Below are 24,805 nucleotides of genomic sequence, written 5' to 3'. Positions count from 1 at the left end.
TTATATAGTTAGGTATCTGTTTTGGAACATGGATTGAAAAGTACCTTTCTGTTACAATTAATGAGCTTTGAAGCAGGTATTTATTGAAATTCATTGACAAAACTGAAAGAGTTATTTTTTTAGTCCTAGATCTTTAGCTGGTTCTGAAATAGTTTTGCTGACCTAAAAAGAATCTGGTTATGTGATAAATGTTAACAGGAGGGTAGTTAGGATGTAAATGTGTTTTTAAAACTGGAGGGTAGGAAAAGAGAGGTGAATTCACAAGGCTTCAGCATCTGGAATAATTTTCACCACCATTTTAGTTAAATTTGTTGAAAGGAAGTCTAATGGAACAGAACTGGATGCACTGAGGTTTTGTTTTTGTTTTTTTAATGTATGTAAATTTACCCAGTGTAGACATATCATTGAGATTTGCTTTCTGAAATGATATGACAATGTTTTTTTTCCCCTGTCTACATTAGTAATCAAGTCATTTTCAATACCAGTTCAGGGATATTGTTGCCATGAAAACCATTTTCGTCAATGGTTCAGATTTCTAGCATAAACAATATTTGAAGAGTATCAAATTCAAATACATACTCGCACAAACCTCTAGCTGGGTGTTGAGTTACAAGTAGATGACAGGACACTATTACCTGGCAACTTGTCAGAGTTGGCTCTTCCAAATCTTTTTGTGGCAACAACATTACATTATTCTACCAATTTTCATGTTTGTAATTTTTTCATGAAAATAATTTTTAAAGTATCTACATTCAGAAACTTTGCAACTTGCCTAAAGTGCATCTTATAAAAGAAATAACAGAATATCCTTTTCCTTTTAGTTTTAGTAATTAATATTCTCATTCTTTTCCAGTTCACTTTGAATTGTGTAAGAGAAGGCTTTTGTGGGGATACAAAGTGATGAAGGGAATAATTACAGTTTCCTTTGTAACAGCTGTGATTAAAGAATATTAACAAGTGCACATTATATCTGATAGTCCCATTTTGACTCTAATACTACACTATATCTCAATGTTTATTAACTATTCTTTGGATCTGAAAACTATCAAATGCAGCTGATCAATTCACCCTTAAAAATGGTGAAGCAGCACTTTGATCTGCCAAGAGACACATCATTATATTGTGTATTTTACATGCTAAGACAGTATAATAGTGTAAAATGTTAAGGGCCCATGGGTATAGGAGGCCTAAATTGCAATTAGAAGAAATATTAAACCTTAGGATCCCCCATAGTCTTTATCTGCTAACTCATACAAAAGCTACAATGTACCATGTCTTCTCTAGGATTTTACCACAAGAACATTAAAATTAGCTACTAAGCGTTAAGAACACATCTTTTTTTAAACATAGTGAAGATGAGGCCTTTGTCTTCAGTGATGCTAGTCACTGAAAAGTTTTGTCAATCACTTAGCAATGGTTAAACGTTCCCTCTTTCCACGCATCACCATTGTGAGAAAGCTATACTGTATATTGGTTGGTGAAGTCTAAAGGAACAGGGTTTGTCAAGGGCTTAGTACCAGTCAATGTCTGTGCTCCAGCCATCTTCTAATTAAGGGCATGTAATTTCTTGAGTAGTTCATACTGACTGCATCCTAAAATGCTTTAGATAAACATAAAAGCAGAAAGAATTTTAAGAGGGAGAGAAGAGGTGATTTCATAAAAGGTGGGAGAGTTGGTGAGGCAGGTACAACAAGGCAGTTTCAGACAGCAGGAGCTGCAGTGCAGAAGGTTCTCACACGTTCTGTAGCCACTCTGCATTTTCTAGTACAAGACAAAAAAAGTCACAATGGCTATGAACCAACAAATCAGCTGGAGAATTGCTACTTTTTAACATAATGGCTCTCCTGCTGAAATCTTTTTAGTAGGATGTTTTGGCTGATTGCTATGTAACTTAAACTTGCATAGCTCTGTGATGGGGAGTGCAAACCTCACGTTGGCCAAGAAGGGCTTAACAAGAGCCTGTGGGATCAGCCAGCCATGTCCTGCCACACCTGCAGTAGGTGTCAGGTCTAGAGGGTGGAGGTGAGAAGGGAGAACCCAGGTCAGTTGGTGGCTAACTGGGAAGGGGAGCAGATTTTCAGCTGTCACTTGGTAAGAGAAGCCTGGCTGGAGCCAGGAAGCTGAGTAAGACTGCAGGCTGTCAGAGCCTCCCTGAGAGAAGCTTGGTCTGAAGCAGGGAGTCTAGAGGAGTGTTAGCTAGAAAAACAGATTGAATAGAAGGGCTGCATCCAGCCAGGAACTGGAACAGTCAGTTCTCCTTTCTGGTTTTGTTATATTTGTTTTGTAATTTAGATACCCCAAAAACAGAGGAACTTTGATGCGACTTAGTCCTGACAGCATCAGACCACGTGTGAGTTGGCTGCTGTGTATGACTACTGACGACCTGGAGGGAAAGCAAAGAGGATGAGTAGGGCTACGACAAGCCACAAGTGAGTGGTGTGGAGGTCAACCTTACCAGAGGCTGAAAAGAGGTGCTCCTTTCAATTTGAGAATATACTGACAGGATTGGCCAGCAGGCCTGCTATTCTTCTGATAGGATTATCTACAATGAGATTATGCACTACAATATCCAGCTGTGAATTTACCCTCCTAGAAGAAATAGAGTGGCTCCCTTTAAAACAAAACAAAGCCTGAGAAGGGTGGATGAGGGGAAGAACTAGTGTCTAATTGGCTAATCTCTCGAGCTCTTGTGGTGAGGCCCTTTCATTTTAGATGGTGCTGTTATGTCTGCTCAATAATGGGTCTCCAATAAATATTGTAATAGGCCTCCCCCCTACTGCTGAGTGGCTCGTGGGCATGTTAGAGACTGGCTGGGAGAACAAAAAATGTAACAAAGTGTTCTTTTCCTGGATGGCGCTGTTTGTTGTTGCGAGGACAGTGTGTACAGCATGACTATTGCTAAGCAAAAATATACTTCAGAACTATTGTAAATGTATTGAATATACAAAATTCTGCAGGCGAATAGTGAAAGGCTTCAGCAAAACTGTTCAGCCTGCCAGGAAAATTGCATACTAAAGGCACAGTTATTGATTTGTTCATAGTCGTTTGTCCCTTTTTACAAGTGGCTATCAACCTTTTAAGCCATTTTTAAAATCCTTTTGTTAGAGCTTCACTTGATTACTCATGAGGCCTTAGAAAATTTAAGTGAAATCAGTTTCTCAGAGTGACTCTGCCTCTCCATGTAAGCCATTTATTTTATTTTCCTATGGAAATAGTTTTATTTTAAATCCTGAGTCTAACTTCTAACATCCCTTCCTTTTCTGAATTGATTGCTGCATCAGGGCAGCCACCCAGCACTCCTCCTTATTCCCTAAACTCAGGCTATGGCTACACTAGAGAGTTTACGGTAGATTCGCTAGTGTAGCTGCTCTAATCTGACAGGAGAGAGCTCTCCTGTCAATTCAATTAATCCACCCCAATGAGTGGTGGTAGCTGTGTTAGCAGGAAAGCTTCTCCCATCAACATAGCACTGTCGACACCGGCGCTTAGATTGGTGTAACTTATGTCACTTGGGGGAGGCGGATTATTCACACCCTGAGCGACATACACCAACATAAGTGGTAGTGTAGCCTTAGTCTTTTTGTCTCTCCTGAGCAAACAAATTGATGCTGAGGTGGTGGGAGCACAATACTTCCCCTAGTTCCCTTTTCTTCTCCTCTGACCTCACCATAACTCCTGGAGGAAAGAGAGGAATGGGAGGGAAGAAACAAAGACATTTTTAAAAAATGCTCAACTTCTACAGCACTAGCAAGCATATCCCCTCATCACTGGTAGCTCTGCCAAGCAGGTAGGAAGTGGGCCATGTTAGCAGCTTCTGAGATGCTCTGTGTTCACGTGTCAGGTTCTGTACTAGCAGCAGGGAGAGTTGCTAGTATGGAACTCCCATGCAGATAATTATTCCTTTTTTTTTTCAATTTGCCAGCAGTTTTTCAGTGAAGTAGTTGCTCATGCTGTGGCAGGCCTTTTGAATGCTCTCTGGATTGAGTTAACACCCTTGTAGTCTTTAGAAAATTACAATTCTGGTTGGCAACCTGGAGTATTGGCATATTTTATGATGCATTGTCACAAACACGGTACAAGCACAGCAGGAAAAGACTGAAAAAGTAGTTACCATATTATGAAGACTAGTTTCCCCACTTACTCACCAATGCCATGTGTTAAGAGAGGCAGGGAAAAAGCTCAAAGCAACTAACATACAAATGACTGTAGCACCTTGTCGCATTCAGCTTGGCAAGACAAAATGGAGATGCAGTTTGTAAGTACTATATCTCTGAAATAGAATTTTTATATTGCTACCAAAACTAAAAGCCCATGGAACATGATCTGTCTTCAGGATTTTGGATTATGCAAGGAAAAGACATTCTCTCATAGAAATAATGTGTATATGTTTGATGGTCTTATATTTGGTTTAATGGCAACTCTGAGATATTCAATTGAAAAGAGAATGTATTATTGGGGAAACAAAACCCTCCAGTGAAAGAGACTTGTGGAACAGAATCTTAATACACACTTTCTCCAAAATGTGTCTCCTGCTATCCAAATTACCAAATTGAGTTTGTTTATATACTTAATTTGCATAGCAGTTAAGTATTTGGGTATTTTCTGGAAAACAGAAAAATTGAGTGACTGCTTCTTAGTACAGAATCAGTTGTCAGACTGCCTGTGCTAAACTGACTCAGAACTCAAAAAAACAAAACAAAAAACAAACAAAAAAACAAAAAAACCAACCAGAAATAATTGGGGCTGTCCCTCTTATTTTTTTCTTAGGCCTTGGAAATCTACTTGTTGGTTATATAACTCTTCTATGAAGCAAGCCTTAATTAATGTCTCTGTAAATGTCCGAGAAAGCAACATGCAATTTTTCTTCCCAAAAAAATAATTACATTATTCAGGGCATAGTAGATTAGAAACTCATGGCTACCTAGGGTAGATTGTGTGCCTTCTAGGACAGACATTGACTTTATACTCGTCACTGCTGTACTGTGCCACCACTTATACCTAGTCCCAGAAAGAGACTTTAAAACAAAAAATGTCAGAACACACATAGCTATTTGCTAAGAGAAATATTCCCATTCGATCATTGATCTCCTCCTCTGCGTAGCACATAACTAATAATTTGTACATAGGGCCCTACCAAACACACGGTCCATTTTGGTCAATTTCACGGTCATAGGATTTTCAAAATTGTAAATTTCATGCTTTCAGCTATTTTAAATCTGAAATTTCACAGTGTTGTAGTTATAGGGGTCCTGACCCAAAAAGGAGTTGGAGGGGAGGGGAGTCGCGAGGTTATTGTAGGGGGGGTTGCGGTACTGCTGCCTTTACTTCTGCACTGCTGCTGGCGGCAGTGCTGCCTTCAGAGCTGGGCAGCTGGAGAGAGGTTGGTGATGGCCAGGAGCCCAGCTCTGAAGGCTGTGCTGCCGCCTGCAGAGCTGGGTCCTCAGTCAGCAGCCACGACTCTCTGGCCATCCAGCTCTAAGGGCAGCAGCGCAGAAGTAAGGGTGGCATAGGGTGGCAATACCACACCTACTTCTGCACTGCTGCTGACAGGCCACTGCCTTCAAAGCTGGGTGACCGGCCAACAGCTGCTGCTCTCCAGCCACCCAACTCTGAAGGCAGTGTAGAAGTAAAGGTGGCAATACTGTGACACCCCCCCCCATGTGACCTTGTGACTTCCCCCCCATGGTCCCCTTTTGGGTCAGGATTCCCAATTTGAGAAACGTTGGTCTCTCCCTTGAAATCTGTATAGTATAGGGCCGTGGTTTCCAACCTTTTTACGCCCAAGATCACTTTTTGAATTTAAGGGCAACCCAGCATCTTCCCCAAGGCCCCACCCCTTCCCCAAAGCCCCGCCCCACTCACTCCACCCCCCACCCCCCCTCAATTGCTTGCTCTCCCCCACCCTCACTCACTTTCACCAGGCTGGGGCAAAGGGTTGGGGTTTGGGAGGGGAGGTGGGATCTGGGCTGGGGCTGGAGGTTCACAGTGTGGGAGAGGGCTTTGGGCTGAACCTGGGGCAGGGGATGGGGGTGCAGAAGGGGCTCAGGGTTGGGTGCTGCCTCCCACTGGGCAGCACTTAGCTCAGTCAGCAGCGCAGCAAGGTTAAGGCAGGCTCCCTGCCTGCTGCAGCCCCATGCTGTTCCTGGAAGGGATCAACACACCCCTACGGCCCCTGGGAGCGGCAGGGGATCATGTGGCTGTACAGTTCCCCTTTCCCAGCCAATGGGAGCTGCGGGGGTGATGCTTGCAAGCAAGAGCAACACGCGGAGACCCCTCCCTGGGACCACAGGGGCATGCTGGCCACTTCTGGGAGCAGCGTGGGGCCACGGCAGGCAGCCCCCGCTTCACCGCCTTGGCTGCAGATCGCGATCAACTAGGAGAGTCCCAAGGATCAACAAGTCGATCACCACAGGTATAGAGTAAAAGCACACAAAAGACCAGATTTCACGGTCCATGACACGGTTTTCGTGGCCATTAATTTGTTAGGGCCCTAGTCATGCTACATAGTTTATTCTAAAGTAGTAGGTAAGTGGTAGAGGACTTACTGATCATCCTTAACATGGTATATGATGATAATACTGTATATGTAACCCACATGCTTGCATTGCAGCATTTAGTGGTGTAAATAAGGGAGGATACATAGTTTCTTGTTTTGGGAATACTCTCTGAGCCTGTAGACTTACCTAAGCTAGGCAAGGTGACTCCACTGGATGGGCAAGAGTCATCCAGAAATTGTGTGTTGCAGGCACTAGGCATGTATCATTAGCTGTTTGAAATTACTTGGATGACTTCCATTCCAGGCAAGTAGCCTTGTAGGACACCATGAAGAGTCACCCTGAGTGGAAAATCATAGAATTGTAGGCCTGGAAGGGACCTCAAGAAAGTAATCAAGTCCAGCCCCCTGTGCTCTGGCAAGACCAAGTGTTTGTCCAGCTTGTTTTTAAATGCTTCCTATGATGGAAGCCTATTCCAGAGCTTAACTACCCTTATAATTAGAAAGTTTTCCCTAATAGCTGACCTAAATCTCCTTTGCTGCAGATTAAGCCCCGTGCTTTTTGTTCTACCTTCAGTGGACATGGAGAACAATTGATCACCATCCTCTTTATAACATATTGGAAGACTTATGAGGTTGCACCTCAGTTTTCTTTTCTCAAAACTAAACATGCCCAATTTTTTTAACCTGTCCTCAGAGGCCAGGTTTTTAAAACCTTTTTATCATTATTGTCAATCTCCTCTGAATTCTTTTCAAGTTGTCCAGTCCTTCCTAAATTGTGGTGCCCATAATTAGACACAGTACTCCAGCTGGGGTCTCACCAGTGCAAAGTAGAGTGGGACAGTTACGTCTTATGTCTTGTATACAGTACTCCTGTTAATATATCCCAGAATCATATTAGCCATTTTCTTTTTTTGGCAGCTGCATCACATTAATTCCTCATATTCAGTTTGTGGTCCATTATAACCCCCAGATCCTTTTCAGCAGTATTACCACTTAGACAGTTACTCTCAATTTTGTATTTGTGCATTTGATTTTTTTCTTCCTATGTGAAGTACTTTTCACTTGTCTTTATTGAATTTCATCTTGTTAAATTCAGACCAGTTCTCCAATTTGTCAAGGTCATTTTGAATTTTAAACACATCTTTCAAAGTGCTTGCAATCCCTCCCAGCTTGGTGGCATCTGCATATTTTATAATCATCTTTTGTACTCCATTATCCAAGTCATTAATTAAAATATTTTCTAGTACTGGACTAAGGACTGACTCCTGTGGGACCACACTAGATAAACCCTCCCAATTTGACAGTAAACCATTGATAACTGCTTTTTGAGTACAGTCTTTCAACCAGTTATGCATCCAATTTATAGTAATTTCACGTAGACCACATATTTAATGTTTCTGAGCAAATGGCCAGCCTGCTTTAAAAAAAACAAAAAAACAAAAAAAACCCCAAAAAGTTATCATTTAAATATTTTATTAATGTTTTAGTTTTTAAACATCTAAAAATTCTTTACACCAATGTTAAGCTAGTTTTACATCATAATGGGAGGCTATTATTTTAAACAGCCTTCTACAGGGGCAGGGAAGGGCCTGCCATGCTGTTAGTGTGACAAGTAGTGTCAGTCATCAGCTAAATAGACAGATGCTACTAGCTGTAGAACTGATGTGAGCCCAATTAGAGGCTTTATGTTCAAATGTTTTCCAAGATAAAAGGCATTTGACAGATAGGTCAAAGTGGGTGGGAAGATGGATAGTTTATAAGAGATCGAGAGTGAGTATGAGGACTTCAGGTCTGAGACAAGGCACTATAGTTGAAGTGATTGTCAGCATGGATATTAAAGTTTCTCGCGTTGATGCCCAAAGACAGTGATCTTTCATGTTGAGAAAATACAACTGGCCAAATGCAAATCGTATTTTGCAATAGTGCCAGTGAAAAATTACAGCTTTGTCAGAACCAGACTAACACGGCTACCCCTCTGATACTTGAGCTTTGTCTATGTTGGTGAGTTCAAATCCTAGACTACTCTTCTTCTCTGCCTCATCCCACTTTGTTTCTACTGACTGGGCAGCCTCCATGGTAACTTATCTGCTTATTCAGCTGTGCTGAGAGGTTGAGTCCATTGCTGCTGCATGAGAAAGTGAACTGTAATTGGGGGGAAATGACTACCAGCAGGAGAAGCACAGTAGGGGCTGAAAACTTTAAACAAACAACAACACAGTTTTCTGTATGCTATAGTGGTGTTAAAAGATAAGAAGGAAGAGCAGAGGCAAGTGCTTTCCCTCTCTCCCTTAGGGCTCACCTTTACTCCATTGTGAGCAGGATTGAATTTTGCCATTGATTTCTACAGGTCACATGATACCTCTATTCCTCTTGAGTAGTATCTTGCTGACTTCAGTAGGGTGAGAAAAAGTATATAAGATCTGGCCTGATGTTTCTGATTAGGTTCATTATTAGGTCTGCTTATATGCTTCAGATATTTTTATAACTAATTTTTTGTCTTCATTTGCATCTTTTAAAAATATAGTATTTTACTGAAATCCTATAAAATACAGTAGCAATCAGATCTTGAGAATTGATTGTGGCCATTGTAACAGGGCCAGCCACCTACTGACCACCCCTAGTGGCCAGAGAACACTCTGGAGCAGGGGTCCCCAACGCGGTGCTGCGGGGGCATCTGAATGCATCCGTGTCCTGGCTGGCGGTCGAGCATCCGCCGAAATGCCGCCGAAATTTGGCAGCATTTCGGTGGATGCTCAACCACCGCCATGGTCCTTCGTCTGGTGCCCGCCAGATGAAAAGGTTGGGGACCATTGCTCTGGAGTGTCCTGCTACCAATTTCTCTCTTCTTCATGGCCCCTTCAACTCCGCCTACCAGTAATTAAAACATTCCCCTCCTGGGGTCCCATTTATAGAGTCCTTGCATATTGTCCCTTCTGAAGTTCATTCATGCTGTCCATTCAGGTAGGGAGTCCCCAGCCCTTTTTCCTAGAGCAATTCTAAGTCTCTTAGGCTTCACCTGGATAGAACTCAGCCTTTGGCTTCCAGGCCCCCAAACCCATCTCCCAGTCAGGGTCTGTAGTAGGAGCTGGGGGCCCAGTACTTCCAGACTTTACCTGGCTGAAGCTCAGACTCTCAGCGCTCTGGTTCTGGTTTCCAGGCCCAAACCCTTCTCTCAGTCAGGGTCTGTCATAGTTCAATTGGCCTCAAGGTCTTCCCTGCAGGAGCTTTTCCCACAGTCTCTCTACCATTTTCCCAAGTTTCTCCCCTCTTCATTGTAGCCTCCTGCTGCTCTCTATAGGGCAGTCACCCTGATCTCTCCCAAGTGTGTCTCATTCTGAGCAGGATTGGCTACCCCGGCAGTCCAACCCTTATGGGCGAGCTACCCTGTTACAACCACTTTTTCATGGGAAAATTCCCTTGAGAGACATGGGGAGAGTAGGCACATAGCAGGGACCAAATCACAAATGGTCTACAGAAAATTGACATACAAGTGGGGGAGGAAAAGATTTTAAAAAGTATAATGAAGGCGTGGCACAAGGGGAAGGGAAGGAAAACAAAAGGAAGGATAGAAAGTGGTATAATAGTAATACAAGTCATCTGTCTACCTGGTAACTTTGAAGTGTTTGGGTAAGATAGGACTCAGTGCAACACTTGGGTGCCAGTGACTGTAGTGCTGAGTCTAGACCTATTGGAAGGAATCCTCCTGCTGTTCTTCAATTATTTCTTTGCCATTCAACTGCCTTTTTCATACTTATTAAGGATCAACATTTCTAACTTAACAAACCCAAAAGCTTATTTGATGCTGAATACATGTGTGGTACCTTGCAACAGAATCTCAAATACTCTTTTTTTTCCCCCTACGTAGCCTTAGAAAGACTACATGACACACAGTTTAACAAATGCTGTAGTGTTGATTAGCTCGTATAAAAAGCTTGATTCTTTTTGCTTCCTGTGACGTCGTGGTTCTGATGTCAAATTGCATGACTTACTGGTGCTTTTTTTTTAAACTCAGGCTTTTGGAGCCAATTATGAGTTACATCAATTTGTAATAACAGGCAAAGCTGAGTGTCACCATTTTCCCCATGTAACTGATGAAGGGTATGTTGCTCCACCTACACACAAACTCAGTGACCCAAAAAAGGAAGAAGTACCAGAAATTTAAAGTTCAACAATGCCAACATTAATGATAGTGTCCCAGAAGGGCTGTAGCTAAATAGAAATTCTGACAGCCCTTATAAATTTTAGTACAAGATGACTCTGGAGCTTTATAACTGCATCTCATGGGGCACTATAGCCAATGTTTTAATAGTATTCTTTGCATGCTTTGCCTGTAATTTTTTTCTGTCATGCTTAAAAACATAAAATATATTTTATATAAGATGGATATAGCAATCAAGGGAGTTGGATATTTGCATTGTGCAACATCCTGGAAAGGCATTATTTCTAGATTTCTTTAAGATTCTGACTGTCTGTGTATAAGAAAAAAAGGTGAGTTACTTGCTATGGATCTGATCTGCAAAAGAATGTTTTTGTAATGTAAGTACTAACAGCATGAATAAGAATGATATTAAATTAAGACATGGAAAATATTTACCTGTTAATGTCCCGACTGGTGCTGGTTAGAAAATGGAATTTCCATTCCGTGGGAAATACTGACATTTCAAAATTTGTTTCCTTCTTTAATTGGAACAAAGTCATTTTTTCCCCCCACAGAACAGAAATGCATAAAAATTTTTATTCAGAAACTTTGAAACACTTTTGATAATATTATAATAGATAAAATATCAGCTGTATAAAGTGTGAAAATTATTAGAATGTAGAAGTGAAAACAAAAATGAAAGGAGTCAAAATAATTAGTTTCAACACTTTTTTCCACAGAAAAGATTTAATTGAAATAGATACATTCCTGCAAAACATTTTTCAATTGTGACCAAAAAAAAATGCATTTTCTGATGGAAAACTTCAGTCCGATATTTTGACCAGGTCTAGTCCCAAATGTCAACAGAATATTTTGGGGCTGATTGTTCTGTTACACCAATGTAGAAGAGTGGTGCAACTCCACCACCCGTACTGGAATTACTCTTGATTCCCGCTCGTCTTACAGGAGAATCAGAACAATAGACTCCAGTATTTGATGTTACATATATCTGGACTTGAGGAATTTATAAAAAATGACAGTGACTACAAGAGATTTTTTTTTAGACTTACATAGCTTGTAAACTAAATACTGTAAAATCTCAGAGTTACAAACTGACTGGCTAACCACACACCTTATTTGGAACTGGAAGTACACGTAATCAAGCAGCAACAGAGACCTTCCTCTGTCCCTTCCCCTCTCCCCCACCAAAAAAAAAGCACCTACAGTACAGTGGCAAACATAACCTACCAAAATAAAAAAAAAAAGGGTAAAGTTTAAAAAAAATTGACAAGATAAGGAAACTGTTTCTATGTTTGTTTCATTTAAAATAAGATTGCAGAAGAAAACTGCTGCTTTTAACAAAGTAAAGTTTCAAAGCTGTATTAAGTCAGTGTTTTGTTGTAAACTTTTGAAAGAATGGCCATAATGTTTTGTTCAGGGTTACCAACATTTCAGCGTTACAAACAACCTCCATTCCTCAGATGTTCGTAACTGAGGTTCTACTGTATACACAGCATTGAACACATTAACAATATAGTCTCCAATCCAGCCAGAACAGATGGAATCAGTTGAGTTACGGATTTATAGGTAAAAACTAACATTAATTTGCCACCAGTGCAACCGATCGGTATTTTGCAGCTTGACTGGCACCTGATCACATAACTTTCTCCCTCTGTCCCCTTTCTCTTCTGGCAATGTCCTCGTTGACTCCTATCTCTGGCACTCTAGTTTACGTACAGGAAAGGATTAGGTACAGGCAAGTCTCGTCTTACGCGGGGGTTTCGTTCCGTGGTTAGTGCGTAAAGCGAAAACCGCGTATAGTGAAACTCTCATTGAGTGGAATGGCGAGTGGAATTGCCCGCACTACAGATGCAGTTTTTATATTGTTATTTTTCTTCCCTCTTTTTGCCGACCACGCAAAGCTGAATTCATGCATGTTAAATGCGCTAAGATGCGATTTGCCTGTACTAGTTGTTCAAAGGTTAATTAGCTACAGTGATTTTTGTAACTTCTTTTGTATTTATTTACTGAGTTGTTTTTTGAACATTTAGTTGTGACCTTGTGAATATTTTTTTAAAGAAAGGCAAACATTAAACTTCTTGAAAAACAACATTTATAGTTACAGCAGACTAAAAAGCTAGCTCTAAATGGATATTTGTTTTCCTTATAGTAGGACAGTGCATGCTGTCTGTTTTCCTGTAATTCATCTGCATACGACTGGAGCTGCCATGCGAGTCAGTCAGGAAGATTTTGAAAAGGCTAAAGATCAGCTGAAGCTTTTGAAGGAGGACCCTGGTAATGAAGTAAAGTTGAAGCTCTACGCATTGTTTAAACAGGTAGGTCAGATAATTTTTCTTTAAATTGTGGCTATAGTCTGAAAAGTGACTGTAAAAGAAATCGTCTTAAAAGGCATTATAGGGTTGTACATTTTGTGTCTGAGCAACTTCATTGCATTTCAAAAATGCTTTTTAATTGTTTTTTAATAAATGACAGCTCTGCCAACTCAGCCTGAGTTCTGAGAGTCAAGCTGAGTTCGTCTCACCTCATGCATAATCACCGGTAACTGGTTTGGGAGTTGTATTATGCCCTCAGTGACACCTGTACTATTCCATCACCTTCAGTGTGGTGTGAGATGTGTCTGATTTGGACTGGGAGTGTGCATGGAATTGTCAATGCACAAGAAGAAATAGAATCCAATTCACTCCCTTTTAGCAGTGTGTACAGGGCCTATATTCCTACAGAATTTATTTCTGAGTTTAAAAATTACTCAAAATTAATCCACTACTTAGTTTGTGTGAAATTATTATAGTTTCAACCAATGTTCCCTTTAATTTTTCCCATGCATGTGCAGAATGAATTTTGTTATGTGCACCAATATGGAGGTGATGTGCGGTGGGGGTGGGGCTGAGGGGTTTGGAGTGTGGGAGTAGGCTCAGGGCTGGGATGCGGGGAGTAAGGACTCCAGCTGGGGTGCAGGATCAAGGGTGGGGCAGGGGATGCGGGATTCAGGGTACAGGAGGGGGTTCAGGGCTGGGGCAGAGGGTTGGGTTGTGGGTGGGTGAGGAGGGCTCCAGCTGGGGATGCAGGCTCTGGGTGGGGGCCGGGGATGGGGGGTTTGGGTACAGGTTGCCCCAGGGCCATGGCGGGGAGAGAAGATTCCCCCCAGTCCTCTCTCATCGCAGCGGCACCTGGGCTAGGTCGGAGAAGAGCCTCTCTCCAGCTGAAGCAGCTCCGGGACTGAAGCTATGGGAGAGCGTCTCTCCCCACCTCTCCCCAGCCATGGTAGATCCGGGGCTGGAGCTGTGGGAGAGGCGCCTTTTCACCTCCCTGCCGCAGCCCTGAGTGCCTGCATGGTACTTGATAGGCTGCTGCACAGTCAAGCATCTTAGAGGGAACTTGGGTTTCAACCCATTGTATTATTTATTATTAAGGTTTAAAGTGTAAACGTGACAGGGCATTATGCAAGCTCTCTATAGTGGAGGGGAATCTCTTTGTAATGGTATGAAGCAGTGGTTTTCAACCTCTTTCTTTCTTTCTTTCATTTGTGGACCCCCAAAAAAATTCAAATAGAGGTGCAGATCCTATGGTCCATGGACCCCTCCCATAGAAGTCTTAGACTGAAAAGTGGCTGAACAGAATTCAACTACAAATGTTGTACATGCTCAGCCTGGCATTTGATGCCGTGTGAGAAAAGGTGTTAAACTGGGCTTCTGTGGTAACAACACTTGCAGGTTTTGACCTGCAGATGGAGGTATTCACATACTTTGGATCAGAAAAATGGAATGCCTTTTCTGGGATCTGAAACTTTGTCTAAGGGGTCCGTGAAAGGTGACTGAAAATAGTCTGCAGACCCCCATGGGGGTCTGCAGACCACAGGTTGAAAACCACTGGTATGAAGTGTATTTGGGGAGAGATTAATCTAGGCCCGGGGTTTAGTCTGGGCCATATCTTGTTGTATTGAGGGAACTAATTATTGTTTTAATAAAATTCAAAAACACACACTTTTTAAAGATAGACTCTTATTTGTTATTGTCAGTAACAGCTGACATTAGTAAGCTGGGGTCTAAATATTTCTCTCCCTGTACGTGTAATGTGCCTTTCTTAAAGAAAGATTGATCTCATACAATGATATTTTTGTAAACTGTATACACAAATACACCTTTTAAAAACATGGGTTTTTTTAAATTTAATTAAAATGGTTGGAGTGTCTGTACAATATTGAGATTGGGTTCTTGAGAACTTAAGAACATAAGAAAGGCCGTACCGGGTCAGACCAAAGGTCCATCTAGCCCAGTATCTGTCTACCGACAGTGGCCAATGCCAGGTGCCCCTGAGGGAGTGAACCTAACAGGCAATGATCAAATGATCTCTCTCTCTCCCATCCATCTCCCTCCTCTGAACAGAGAGGGGGGACACCATTCCATTCCATCTCCTCCTGGCTAATAGCCATACTTAGCCACCCACCATGAATTTATCAGTCCCCTTTTTAAACATTGTCCTAGCCCTAGCAACCTCCTCAGGTAAGGGTTTAAGGAGTTTGAGTTGCGTGCGTGAAAGAGAAGAACTTCCTTTTTTTTTTTTTTTTTTTGCCTGCCTATTTTTTTTTTTTGGACCCCCCATGTTTGTGTATTGTAATAAGTAAATAAGTTTTCCTTATCCACTTTCATTCTTTCACATCATGATTTTATATCCTATTTATCATGTCCCCCCTTGTCTTTCTTTTTTTCCAAAAAGAGTCCTAGCCTCTTTTTCTTTCTTCATTTGGGACCTTCTCCTTCTCCCCTAATTTTTTTTTTTTTTTTTTTTTCTTTTTTCTAGTCTTTTTATATCTTTTTTTTTTTGGAGAGGAGACCAGATCATCACACAGTAGATGTGGTGGATGTGGGGATTTATATAAGATTATAATATATATATATTCTATATCTTCTCTCTTTTTCTTTTCCTTTTCCTAACATCCTGTTTGCTTTTTTTTGCTTTTTGCACCTGCACACTGCATGGATGAACTACATCTTCAGAGACGATAACTTTTTTTCCTTTTGTTTTGTTGCTAACAGCCCCATCATGTTGTATGTATGTATAGTATTATTTATTTTTTTTTTTATTTTTTTTTATTTATTTTTTATTATTTTTTTTTTGTTTAATTTTTTTTTTGTGTTGTGTCTTTTTGAAGTCTTTTGAATCTCTTTTCATCTCTTTTCTTTCTTTTTTCTATCTTAGTTAGTTTAGTATCATCTGCACTGTTACTCCACCTCACTGTTCCCCCTTGAATAAATTGATTTATCATTTCCTAGGACTGATTGGTCTAGGACTGACTAGTTGGGAACACCACTAGTTACCCTCTCTATTTTCTTTTTTATTCCATTTTCCTTACCTTTTTCCTTCTCCCTCCTTTGTTCCCAACCTTTTCTCAATCCATCCTTTTTTTTTCCTTTTTTACCTTTTTGCTTTTAACCTTGTCAAAGTTTTTTTGGAAAAGGGACCAAAAAGTCTTTACACTAATCCCCTCACACCCCTGTCCACTGGATTTGTTGTGTTGTTCAAAGAACTCTAATCTATTAGTAAGATAAGACGATTATACAGAAATTTTGTTTTATATTGCTTTTATGTTATTTATTTTTTTTTTGTTTTTTTTTTTTTATGTTTTATTTAATTTTTTTTTAATTTTTTACCTTAATTAATTGCCCTACGGGATCACGTAAGACTTATCACTTACCCCTAAGTTAATTTTACTAGTTGGCCTTTAAATATTAATTTTTAGTACAAAGTTTAATTTAAAGGTTAGGTTAATTAAGTTATCCTTAAGTTCTAGTTTGTTGTTCCTTCACATTTCTTCATTGAACTCTTGAGTTCTTTCTTCAGAACTGTTTATTGTTTAATTTGAGTTTGTTGACTTGTTTAATTCCTCAATCAATGACACTTCTCTCTCTGAACACTCATACTTGTCACTCACCCAGTTTTTGTCACCTACAAAGCTCAGCTCAGGCTGGAAATCCAGAATCCATCCTCAGCCTCAGCCGTGAAGACTTTTTAGATTTTACTTTATTTTCTTTTCTTTTTTCATTTTTTGTTTTTTTTTTTTTGTTTTTTCAATGTCTGCTGTTAATGTTTTTAAAAACATTTGGTTTTTTTTTTTGGTTTTTTTTTTAAAAATTTTGTTTTATTTTTTTTTTTTTGTTTCTTACTCTCTTTGTTCTTCTTTGGCTTTTCTTTTATTGCACTTTTGCACTTGTATTTGCTTTCTTTTGACTCACTTTTTTTTTTGACTTTTTTTTTTTTTTTTTTTTTTTTTCTTTTTTTGGTCTTTTTTTTTTCTTTTTTTTCTTTTTTTACTTTTTTTCTTTTTTTGGGGTTTTTTTTTAATTTGGGGTATACATTGAAGGTGGGGTCACCTATATTGTTCACTTTTCTTGGCCCACTTTTTTTTGCTTGGATAAACTTGCATGCTTGTCTTAAATACTTAAGACTTAATATAGACATAATGATTTCACAGTACTCCTTTCTTTGGAGCATACTTGTTTGTTTTCAGAGCTTCTGTGCCATGATCATGTAATGATTGATAGTGGTTGTGTTCTTTGCCCCCAGCGTGCTGATTGAGAAATTTGAACTTACTTGAAAGCTTACATGAGTTTATTCCACCCTTTATACAGGCTACTGAGGGTCCCTGCAGTTCTCCGAAGCCTGGCATGCTTGACTTTGTCAAAAAGGCCAAATGGGATGCATGGAGTTCACTTGGCAGTTTGTCTAAGGTGAATATAGCGCTGCTTTCAATTCATCACTTCATTTACAAACCAGATATTTAATACTGATTAGTGAAGGATTAGTGTGTAACCATACTGCATGTTAGTTGAAAGTCTGTTTCAGACATCAGCATATTCTGCATTATGTCTTACAAACTTCTAAAATATTTTGGTTTTATATTTTTACTTTGTAAACTTGGTGTAAAGTGTTACCAACAGTTGATGGAAATGTTCATCTACAAGAGTTTTAGGTGTAATTACTTATTCAAGGAAGGTTGGTTTGCTTGCTTGCTTTTAAAAGTGCCATTCTAATTGTGTCACATTTTAGCATTTCTTTAAAAAATTAAAAATGAAATGGGCTTTATAGCATTTTTCATTGCCATACAGATTAATCCCCTGAGTGTGTGTATAGGGGGGAGAACAAGGGTGTCTGCCTCCCTCTGTCTCTTAGTTGTTGAATAGATATAAAGAGAGAGAGAGAGAGCACGTGCCTTCTGGTGTTCCAGGAAGAGATAAAAAGCCTTAGTTCTATAGAATATTCTATCAGCTGATCAAGGACGGAAAATGACTTGTTCCAAATGCTAGTCTTAGCCAGGAAGCCTGGGTAAAACGTGTATGTGGCTGAATTGGGTGTTGTCATAAGGAAGTTAAAGACAAGGATCCTTAGATTAATGTCTAATTTGGTTTTAGCTGATAAAACTACCCTAGCAACAAATTTGTGCCTACTTTGTGGACGTTGCAAGTGGAATTAAGCTAGTTTCTATCTCTTTCTTTAAAAGAGGAAGAAATCTTCCATCATGAATGCTCATTTCATGGATGTTGGTAACTTGTCACATGAAATAGGAAACTTATAGGCTAAAAGACTATGAAAAGTGACTCTAAAAAACAGCCTAGCTGTATCCCATTTTTATTCTGTCTCAATAGAATACTTTTTGATATGGAATCTTAGTAGATTACCAGAGCCCTAGGATGAGTTTGCAAAACTGATAGAAGAACTATATATTTTTATTTTTAAACTAAGCACACTTTTTTATATGAAATGTATTGAGAGAGAATAAAAATGTTTCCTGCTATGCCATTTTAGAGTCACTTTTCAGAGTAAAACTGTACTTTTAAGATCCAAATATCTTCTCCCTAAGTCGTGTCAGTTGGCAAAATTTGGACTTTCCTGAAACAACTTTTTCTAGTTCTAATGGACAAACTGCTGCATCAGAAAAAAAAATGTCTTCACTTAGCTTAGCAATAATATAGCTAACATTGCTTAACCAATCATTGTCAGAGGGGTAATGATTTCTTTCTTTCATATTGATTGTGCTGTGGTAGCTCTTGTAAGAGCTATTTCTCATGTTCTGATTCTCAGATCATGAACTGTTGATCACTCTTCACTGATGCACTATTTTTTGAAAGGACTTACAGTTAATAAGCAATGTTTACAGACTTCAGTACTTCAGAATAGTAATCATACACAGTGATGTTCACAGTGCGAGAAAGTAATAGCTCTTTGTGCATTTGTCTGAGTGGGGTAGCCGCATCAGTACACTGAAGGCTGAGCTGCCTTGTACAAACTATAGTTAGGTCTTTGCACTATGCTGCCATAGGCCCGACTGCCTCTTCCTAGCCACATTACTGTATGTAGCAGACCTAGTTCCTGATTGTGAAACTGGCCAGCTCAATAGCAGAAATGCCAGACCTCCCTTATTTTCCATAATCTTTTGATTTTTACATATATTTATAAATTCAGGCCTCAAATCTATGACTTTTGTATCACTTGCAACCGTTCAGGTCCAACAAATGCAGCAAATAGTGTCATGGCCATGGGGGTCATTCTTCTCCCCTGTGGAACATGCACAGATTGCACGGGGAGGGTCTGATAGAAAGGAAGCCCCAGCAATTTTGAATGTGGTTTGTGGCGCTGGTTGCAGAACCCATGCTACAAGATATGTGTCGTGCTCTAACTGCCCCATGTAGACCCTGCTGGACTATATTAATGTGCTCTAGATAACTTTTTAGAGCATACCAGCTGGTCCCGGTTTCTCAATGTGAAGGAGGAGAGGTCATAGCTATGCAAAGGGGGAACCCAGTACACATGTGCAGGCCTCTCAGGTGCCCTCCTTATGAAAATTCTGGTTGCACCTCTAGTGAAAGGAGTGCCATGGGGGCAAGCAGGCATGACTTCATTTTTGCTACACCCCAATTGCCCCAGAGTTCACCAGCAGCCATTGTTGATAAAAATGGCTGATGTGGGTGATAAAAATGAGACACATATGCCAGAAAAGCCCTAAGTGGAATGGTTTCTGAAGTTCAAAATAGACTATACAACCAAATTTGAAGTGATTAAGCTATTGAGAGAGAGTGAAAATTGTGTGTACTGTGAACTATGTCACATGGACGCATCCATCATGCATGGCTGTTGTAACAATGTGAAAATTTGCATTGTGCGAAAAAGCATGTTGAGACAGCAAAAACACCAGCCAGCAGCAAGCAGATAAAGCAATTCTTTACTGCAGACATCAACGAGAATGTGATCTGTGCTGAATTGTTAGTAACGGGCTTCATTGCTGAGCATAATTTGCCAGTTGTGGTGAGCAATCGTGTCTCAAAGCTGCTGAAAACTGCTTTTCCTGATTTGGAAATCACCAGGAAATATGTATGTATTCGCACAAAGACGACAGCCATTATCAAAGAGATGGCAAATGACAGCGTGGACCATCTAGCAGAAAGCATGTGGTGGTCATTGTCTAGTCTAGCCCATGACAGCAGCAATGGTGCAGATGCTGTCAGTCTCAACCTGTACAGAGTGCACCACTGGAGAGAATATTTTTCATCTTCTGAGTTCAAATATGGATGCCAGGAAAGTCCCATGGTCAAACTGCTTGGCTTTTGATGTGACAGTGCTTCTGTCATGATGGGCGTGCACAAGGGTGTTGCAGTGTTTATTCAAGAGAAACATCTGTCTCTTGTGGGCTGCCCACATCACAGCAGAGAGAAGTGCAATATCTGAGAGAAGTGCAAAATGTCATGATTAAGGCTACATTTTGGTAACAGGTATTTTTAGTAAAAGTCATGGACAGGTCACGGGCAGTAAACAAATTCACGGCCCGTTAACTGTCCATAACTTGTACTATATACCCCTGACTAAAACTTGGGCCGGGGGTGCTCTGGGGGCTGCTGGTGCAGCGGGGAGGTGAGCAGAGGTCTGCTGGTGCTGGTGGAAGGACAGGTGGCGGCGCATGGCCTGGGACCCCTGCTGGTGCTGGGGGGCAGGAGAGGGTTGGTGGGGTTGACAGACTCCCTACCCGGCTCTGCACAGCTCCCTGGAAGCAGCCGGCATGTCCCTGCAGCTCCTAGGAGGAGGGAAGGCCAGGGGGGCTCTGTGGGCTGCTCCAGAGCTCCCATTGGCTGGGAACTGCAGCCCCGCACTCCAATCTCCTACCCCAGCCCTGAGCCCCCTCCCACACCCAAAATGCTGCTGCTGCTGGCCCAGGGGCTTCCTGAGTGCTGAGGCAGCCCTGGAGCCAGCTGCTGCAAATGTCATGGAGGCAGGGGCGGCTCTAGGATTTGCGCCACCCCAAGCAGGGCGGCACGCCGTGGGGGGCGCTCTGGCGGTCGCCGGTCCCGCTGCAGGAGGGAGGGAGGGATAGCTCAGTGGTTTGAGCATTGGCCTGCTAAACCCAGGGTTGTGAGTTCAATCCTTGAGGAGGCCACTTAGGGATCTGGGGCAAAAATTGGTCCTGCTAGTGAAGGCAGGGGGCTGGACTCAATGACCTTTCAAGGTCCCTTCCAGTTCTAGGAGATTGGTATATCTCCAATTATTACCTTTTATTACCTTTACCTTGCTCCGGTGGACCTCCAGCAGGCATGCCTGTGGATGCTCCACCGGAGCCGCGGGACCAGCGGACCCTCCGCAGGCATGCCTGCGGGAGGTCCACCGGAGCCGCCTGCCGCCCTCCCGCGGGATGCCGCCCCAAGCGCGTGCTTGGCGCGCTGGGGTCTGGAGCCAGCCCTGCATGGAGGCCACAGAAAGTCACAGAATCCATGACCTCCATGACAGACACCAGCCTTACTCATGATGAGCTCCTAATTGACATCTTCTGTTATTTCAACAACAGAGTTAATCTTGTGTCAAGCTGTGCAGTGTGGAAGTCTGTAAGATATTGAAGCATGTGAGCATGCACTGGCTGTTGCTTGGCCTATATCTGACCCAACTCATCCAGCAGTAGAATCATTGGCCATGTTTTCTGGGTTGAAGCAGCAACAGTGGAAGGAGTTCATTCATGCAGCACCAAGCCCAAATCTGCAGCTATCAGTCTGCACACTCCTCCTTTGCAGCAACATAAAACCACCACAGATGCTGATAAGATTCATGCTAAGGTGACAAGCCACGAAGACCAGGCCATAAGAGACAACCTAGTGCAAATCAAGATGGGCCTGGCAGAGCACAAATCAGCAACAACCCAAAACTGAACCAGGCATAGCAGCAGCCACCAGCCAGTTATCAATGGCAAAACTGGACATAAATAATATTTACATCACAGCAGCAGCACTACTATAGTTGGTTGCATCACAGTTTCTGATTAAAGGTCAACCTTTCTAAGGCCTTTAAAATTGACATGCATATTTGGATTTCTTTGAAATTTGGTGTTTATCAGGAGAGTGCCTGGATAGGGTTAGTGACCCAATTTTGGGGTCATTTCAGCTAGGGGTTACAGAGAGAGAAGCCCCCTCTCTCCAGAACTAGCCATTTTTCAAAAAGATTCTAGATGGGCTTTTTTGTGTGGAGCTACAGATCAAACTACTGATGTGATATGGGTCAAAATAGTCTTAATCTATCAAGTTTTACCCAACGTAGTGCATGGCACCACTAAATCTTTGTGGTACCCAAATTGAATGGTAGTTAAGAAAATGTAAATTTTTTTACAGTGTGTATATTCTAATACAGAAAAATGGCAAGAGTTTCCTTTTCCCACCATTTTATATGCTTTAAAACTCAACTCCTTTTAAGTGTTCTAAAATCCAAACAGTTACTTGCATTGCACTGAAATTTGATGTGCCTCAGGGGGACATTAGTGGTCCAACCACGGGGTCATTTAACTAAAAGGTTCCCAAGTTACAACCCCCACAAAAAACCCAGTTTCCTTCTGCTGCCTGGTACTGTTAAACTGAGCCCTGCTCTATACCACAGTTCATCGGCACAAGGCAGCTTATGTTGACCTAACTGCGTAAGTGTCTACACTAATATTTAGCTCCTGCCAACATAATTCACTAACTAAATCAACTTAAAAAAAACAGGAGTACTTGTGGCACCTTAAAGACTAACAAATTTATTTAAGCATGAGCTTTCGTGAGCTAAAGCTCACTTCTTCGGATGCATAGAATGGAACACACAGACAGGAGATATTTATACATACAGAGAACATGAAAAGGTGGAAGTATGCATACCAACAGGCAGAGTCTAATCAATTGAGATGAGCTATCGTTAGCAGGAGGAAAAAAACTTTTAGAAGTGATAATTAAGATGGCCCATAGAAGGTGTGAGGAGAACTTAACATAGGGAAATAGATTCAATTGGTGTAATGACCCAACCATTCCCAGTCTTTGTTTAAACCACAGTTAATTGTATCTAGTTTGCATATTAATTCAAGTTCAGCAGTCTCTCTTTGGAGTCTGTTTTTGAAGTTTTTTTGTTGCAAAATTGCCACCTTCAAGTCTGTCACTGAGTGGTTAGAAAGGTTGAAGTGTTCTCCCACTGGTTTTTGAATGTTATGATTCCTGATGTCAGATTTGTGTCCATTTATTCTTTTGCGTAGAGACTGTCCGGTTTGGCCAATGTACATGGCAGAGGGGCATTGCTGGCACATGATGGCATATATCACGTTGGTAGATGTGCAGGTGTACGAGCCCCTGATGGTGTGTCTGATGTGATTAGGTCCTGTGATGGTGTCACTTGAATGGATATGTGGACAGAGCTGGCATCAGGCTTTATTGCAAGGATAGGTTCCTGGGTTAGTGTTTATGTTGTATGGTGTGCGGTTGCTGGTGAGTATTTGCTTCAGGTTGGGAGGCTGTCTATAAGCAAGGACTGGCCTGTCTCCCAAGATCTGTGAGAGTGAGGGATCATCTTTAAGGATAGGTTGTAAATCTTTGATGATGCGCTGGAGAGGTTTTAGTTGGGGGCTGTAGGTAATGGCCAGTGGTGTTCTGTTATTTTCTTTTTTAGGCCTGTCCTGTAGTAGGTGGCTTCTGGGTACTCTTCTGGCTCTGTCAATCTGTTTTTTCACTTCAGCAGGTGGGTATTGTAGGTTTAAGAATGCTTGATAGAGATCTTGTAGGTGTTTATCTCTGTCCAAGGGATTGGAGCAAATACGGTTGTATCTTAGAGCTTGGCTGTAGACAATGGATCGTGTGGTGTGTCCAGGATGGAAGCTGGAGGCATGTAAGTAAGTATAAGTATAAGTAAGTAAGTATAAATCAACTTAATAACTCTACCTCCATGAGAGATGCAGAGTCAATATCAATGTAGTTAGGTCGGCACAGTGTCACTGTATGTGTTGTGTTGCTTACATTGACTGTTGCTGGCTTTCAAAAGCCATCCCACAATGCCCCACACTGACAGTTCAGTCGGTGAAGTACTCCTGGTGAGAATGCACACCGCTGACATGAGCAAAGCGTAGACACGCACAAGCGATGTAATTACTGCATCACTGTATGCTGACATAAGTTAGGTCGACTTAATTTTGTAGTGTAGATGTGCCCTGAGCAATAGTAATGATTAGATGAATCACAGACCTCGTCGGGATTGATGGCTGTGAACATCCTTCAGTTAACATAACTAAGGATAGGTATGGGGGTGTGATTAACTTAAGACAAAAGGATTTTGACTGAGTGGCTACAATTTGTGACTCCTGGGTGGCAATTTTATTTTGGGGGAATGTAATCAGTCTTTGGCGGGGGAAATTAAATGTGTGAATGTTTCCTAGGAAGAGATGGACATTAGGAGGGTGGAGGAGTGGTGGAATAAAGGGAGAGGGGTTTGGGATGCAGCGTGGGAGGGGGATAAATGAGGATGGTTTGTAGGGGAGGGGAGAGACCTTGGAAGTTAGGGAAAATGGAGGAGGACGACCCTTTTCCCCCCTTGTCTATCTTTTAATAGTGTTAGATGGAATCTTGAGGGTGAGAGTGAATGGTTTGCAAGAGGAGGAGAAAAGCTTGTACATTAAGTGTCTCTGGGGTTGGCAAAGTAAAAGTATATGTGTTAATGAGGCAAACTGGGGCATTGCTGAAAGAGGGCAAAGTTTAAGGTGGTGTGTGCAACCTTAACTCTGCATTTCCTGGTTTTCATACTTTGAATTTTACTCAACTCAGTGTTCTGAAAGGGGACAACATACCACCAACCTATGTTAATATCATATATATTAATATACTTTTTTTGCCATT

At 41.4% G+C, this 24,805-nt stretch overlaps 1 protein-coding gene across 7 annotated transcripts in view; it reads left to right on the top strand.

Moving 5' to 3' along the window:
- The window catches only part of ECI2 (enoyl-CoA delta isomerase 2), a 58,035-nt gene that overhangs the window by 19,704 nt on the left and 13,526 nt on the right, over positions 1–24,805 (top strand). For 4 of the 7 annotated variants that reach the window (XM_039526160.1, XM_039526162.1, XM_039526166.1 and 1 more), the window contains exons 2-3: positions 12,805–12,970; positions 17,282–17,380. In XM_039526160.1, the coding sequence (XP_039382094.1) occupies positions 12,805–12,970; positions 17,282–17,380 (265 nt within the window). Of the gene's footprint in view, positions 1–2,388; positions 2,430–12,804; positions 12,971–17,281; positions 17,381–24,805 lie in introns of those variants that run through there. The other 3 variants (XM_039526161.1, XM_039526163.1, XM_039526164.1) reach the window with 2 other exon arrangements.

Source organism: Mauremys reevesii, linkage group 2 (assembly GCF_016161935.1).
Source record: "Mauremys reevesii isolate NIE-2019 linkage group 2, ASM1616193v1, whole genome shotgun sequence".
In the NCBI taxonomy this organism is placed as follows: domain Eukaryota; kingdom Metazoa; phylum Chordata; order Testudines; family Geoemydidae; genus Mauremys; species Mauremys reevesii.
The sequence above is the reverse complement of the archived record's forward strand: the minus strand, read 5'-3'. Positions and strand labels throughout refer to the sequence as shown.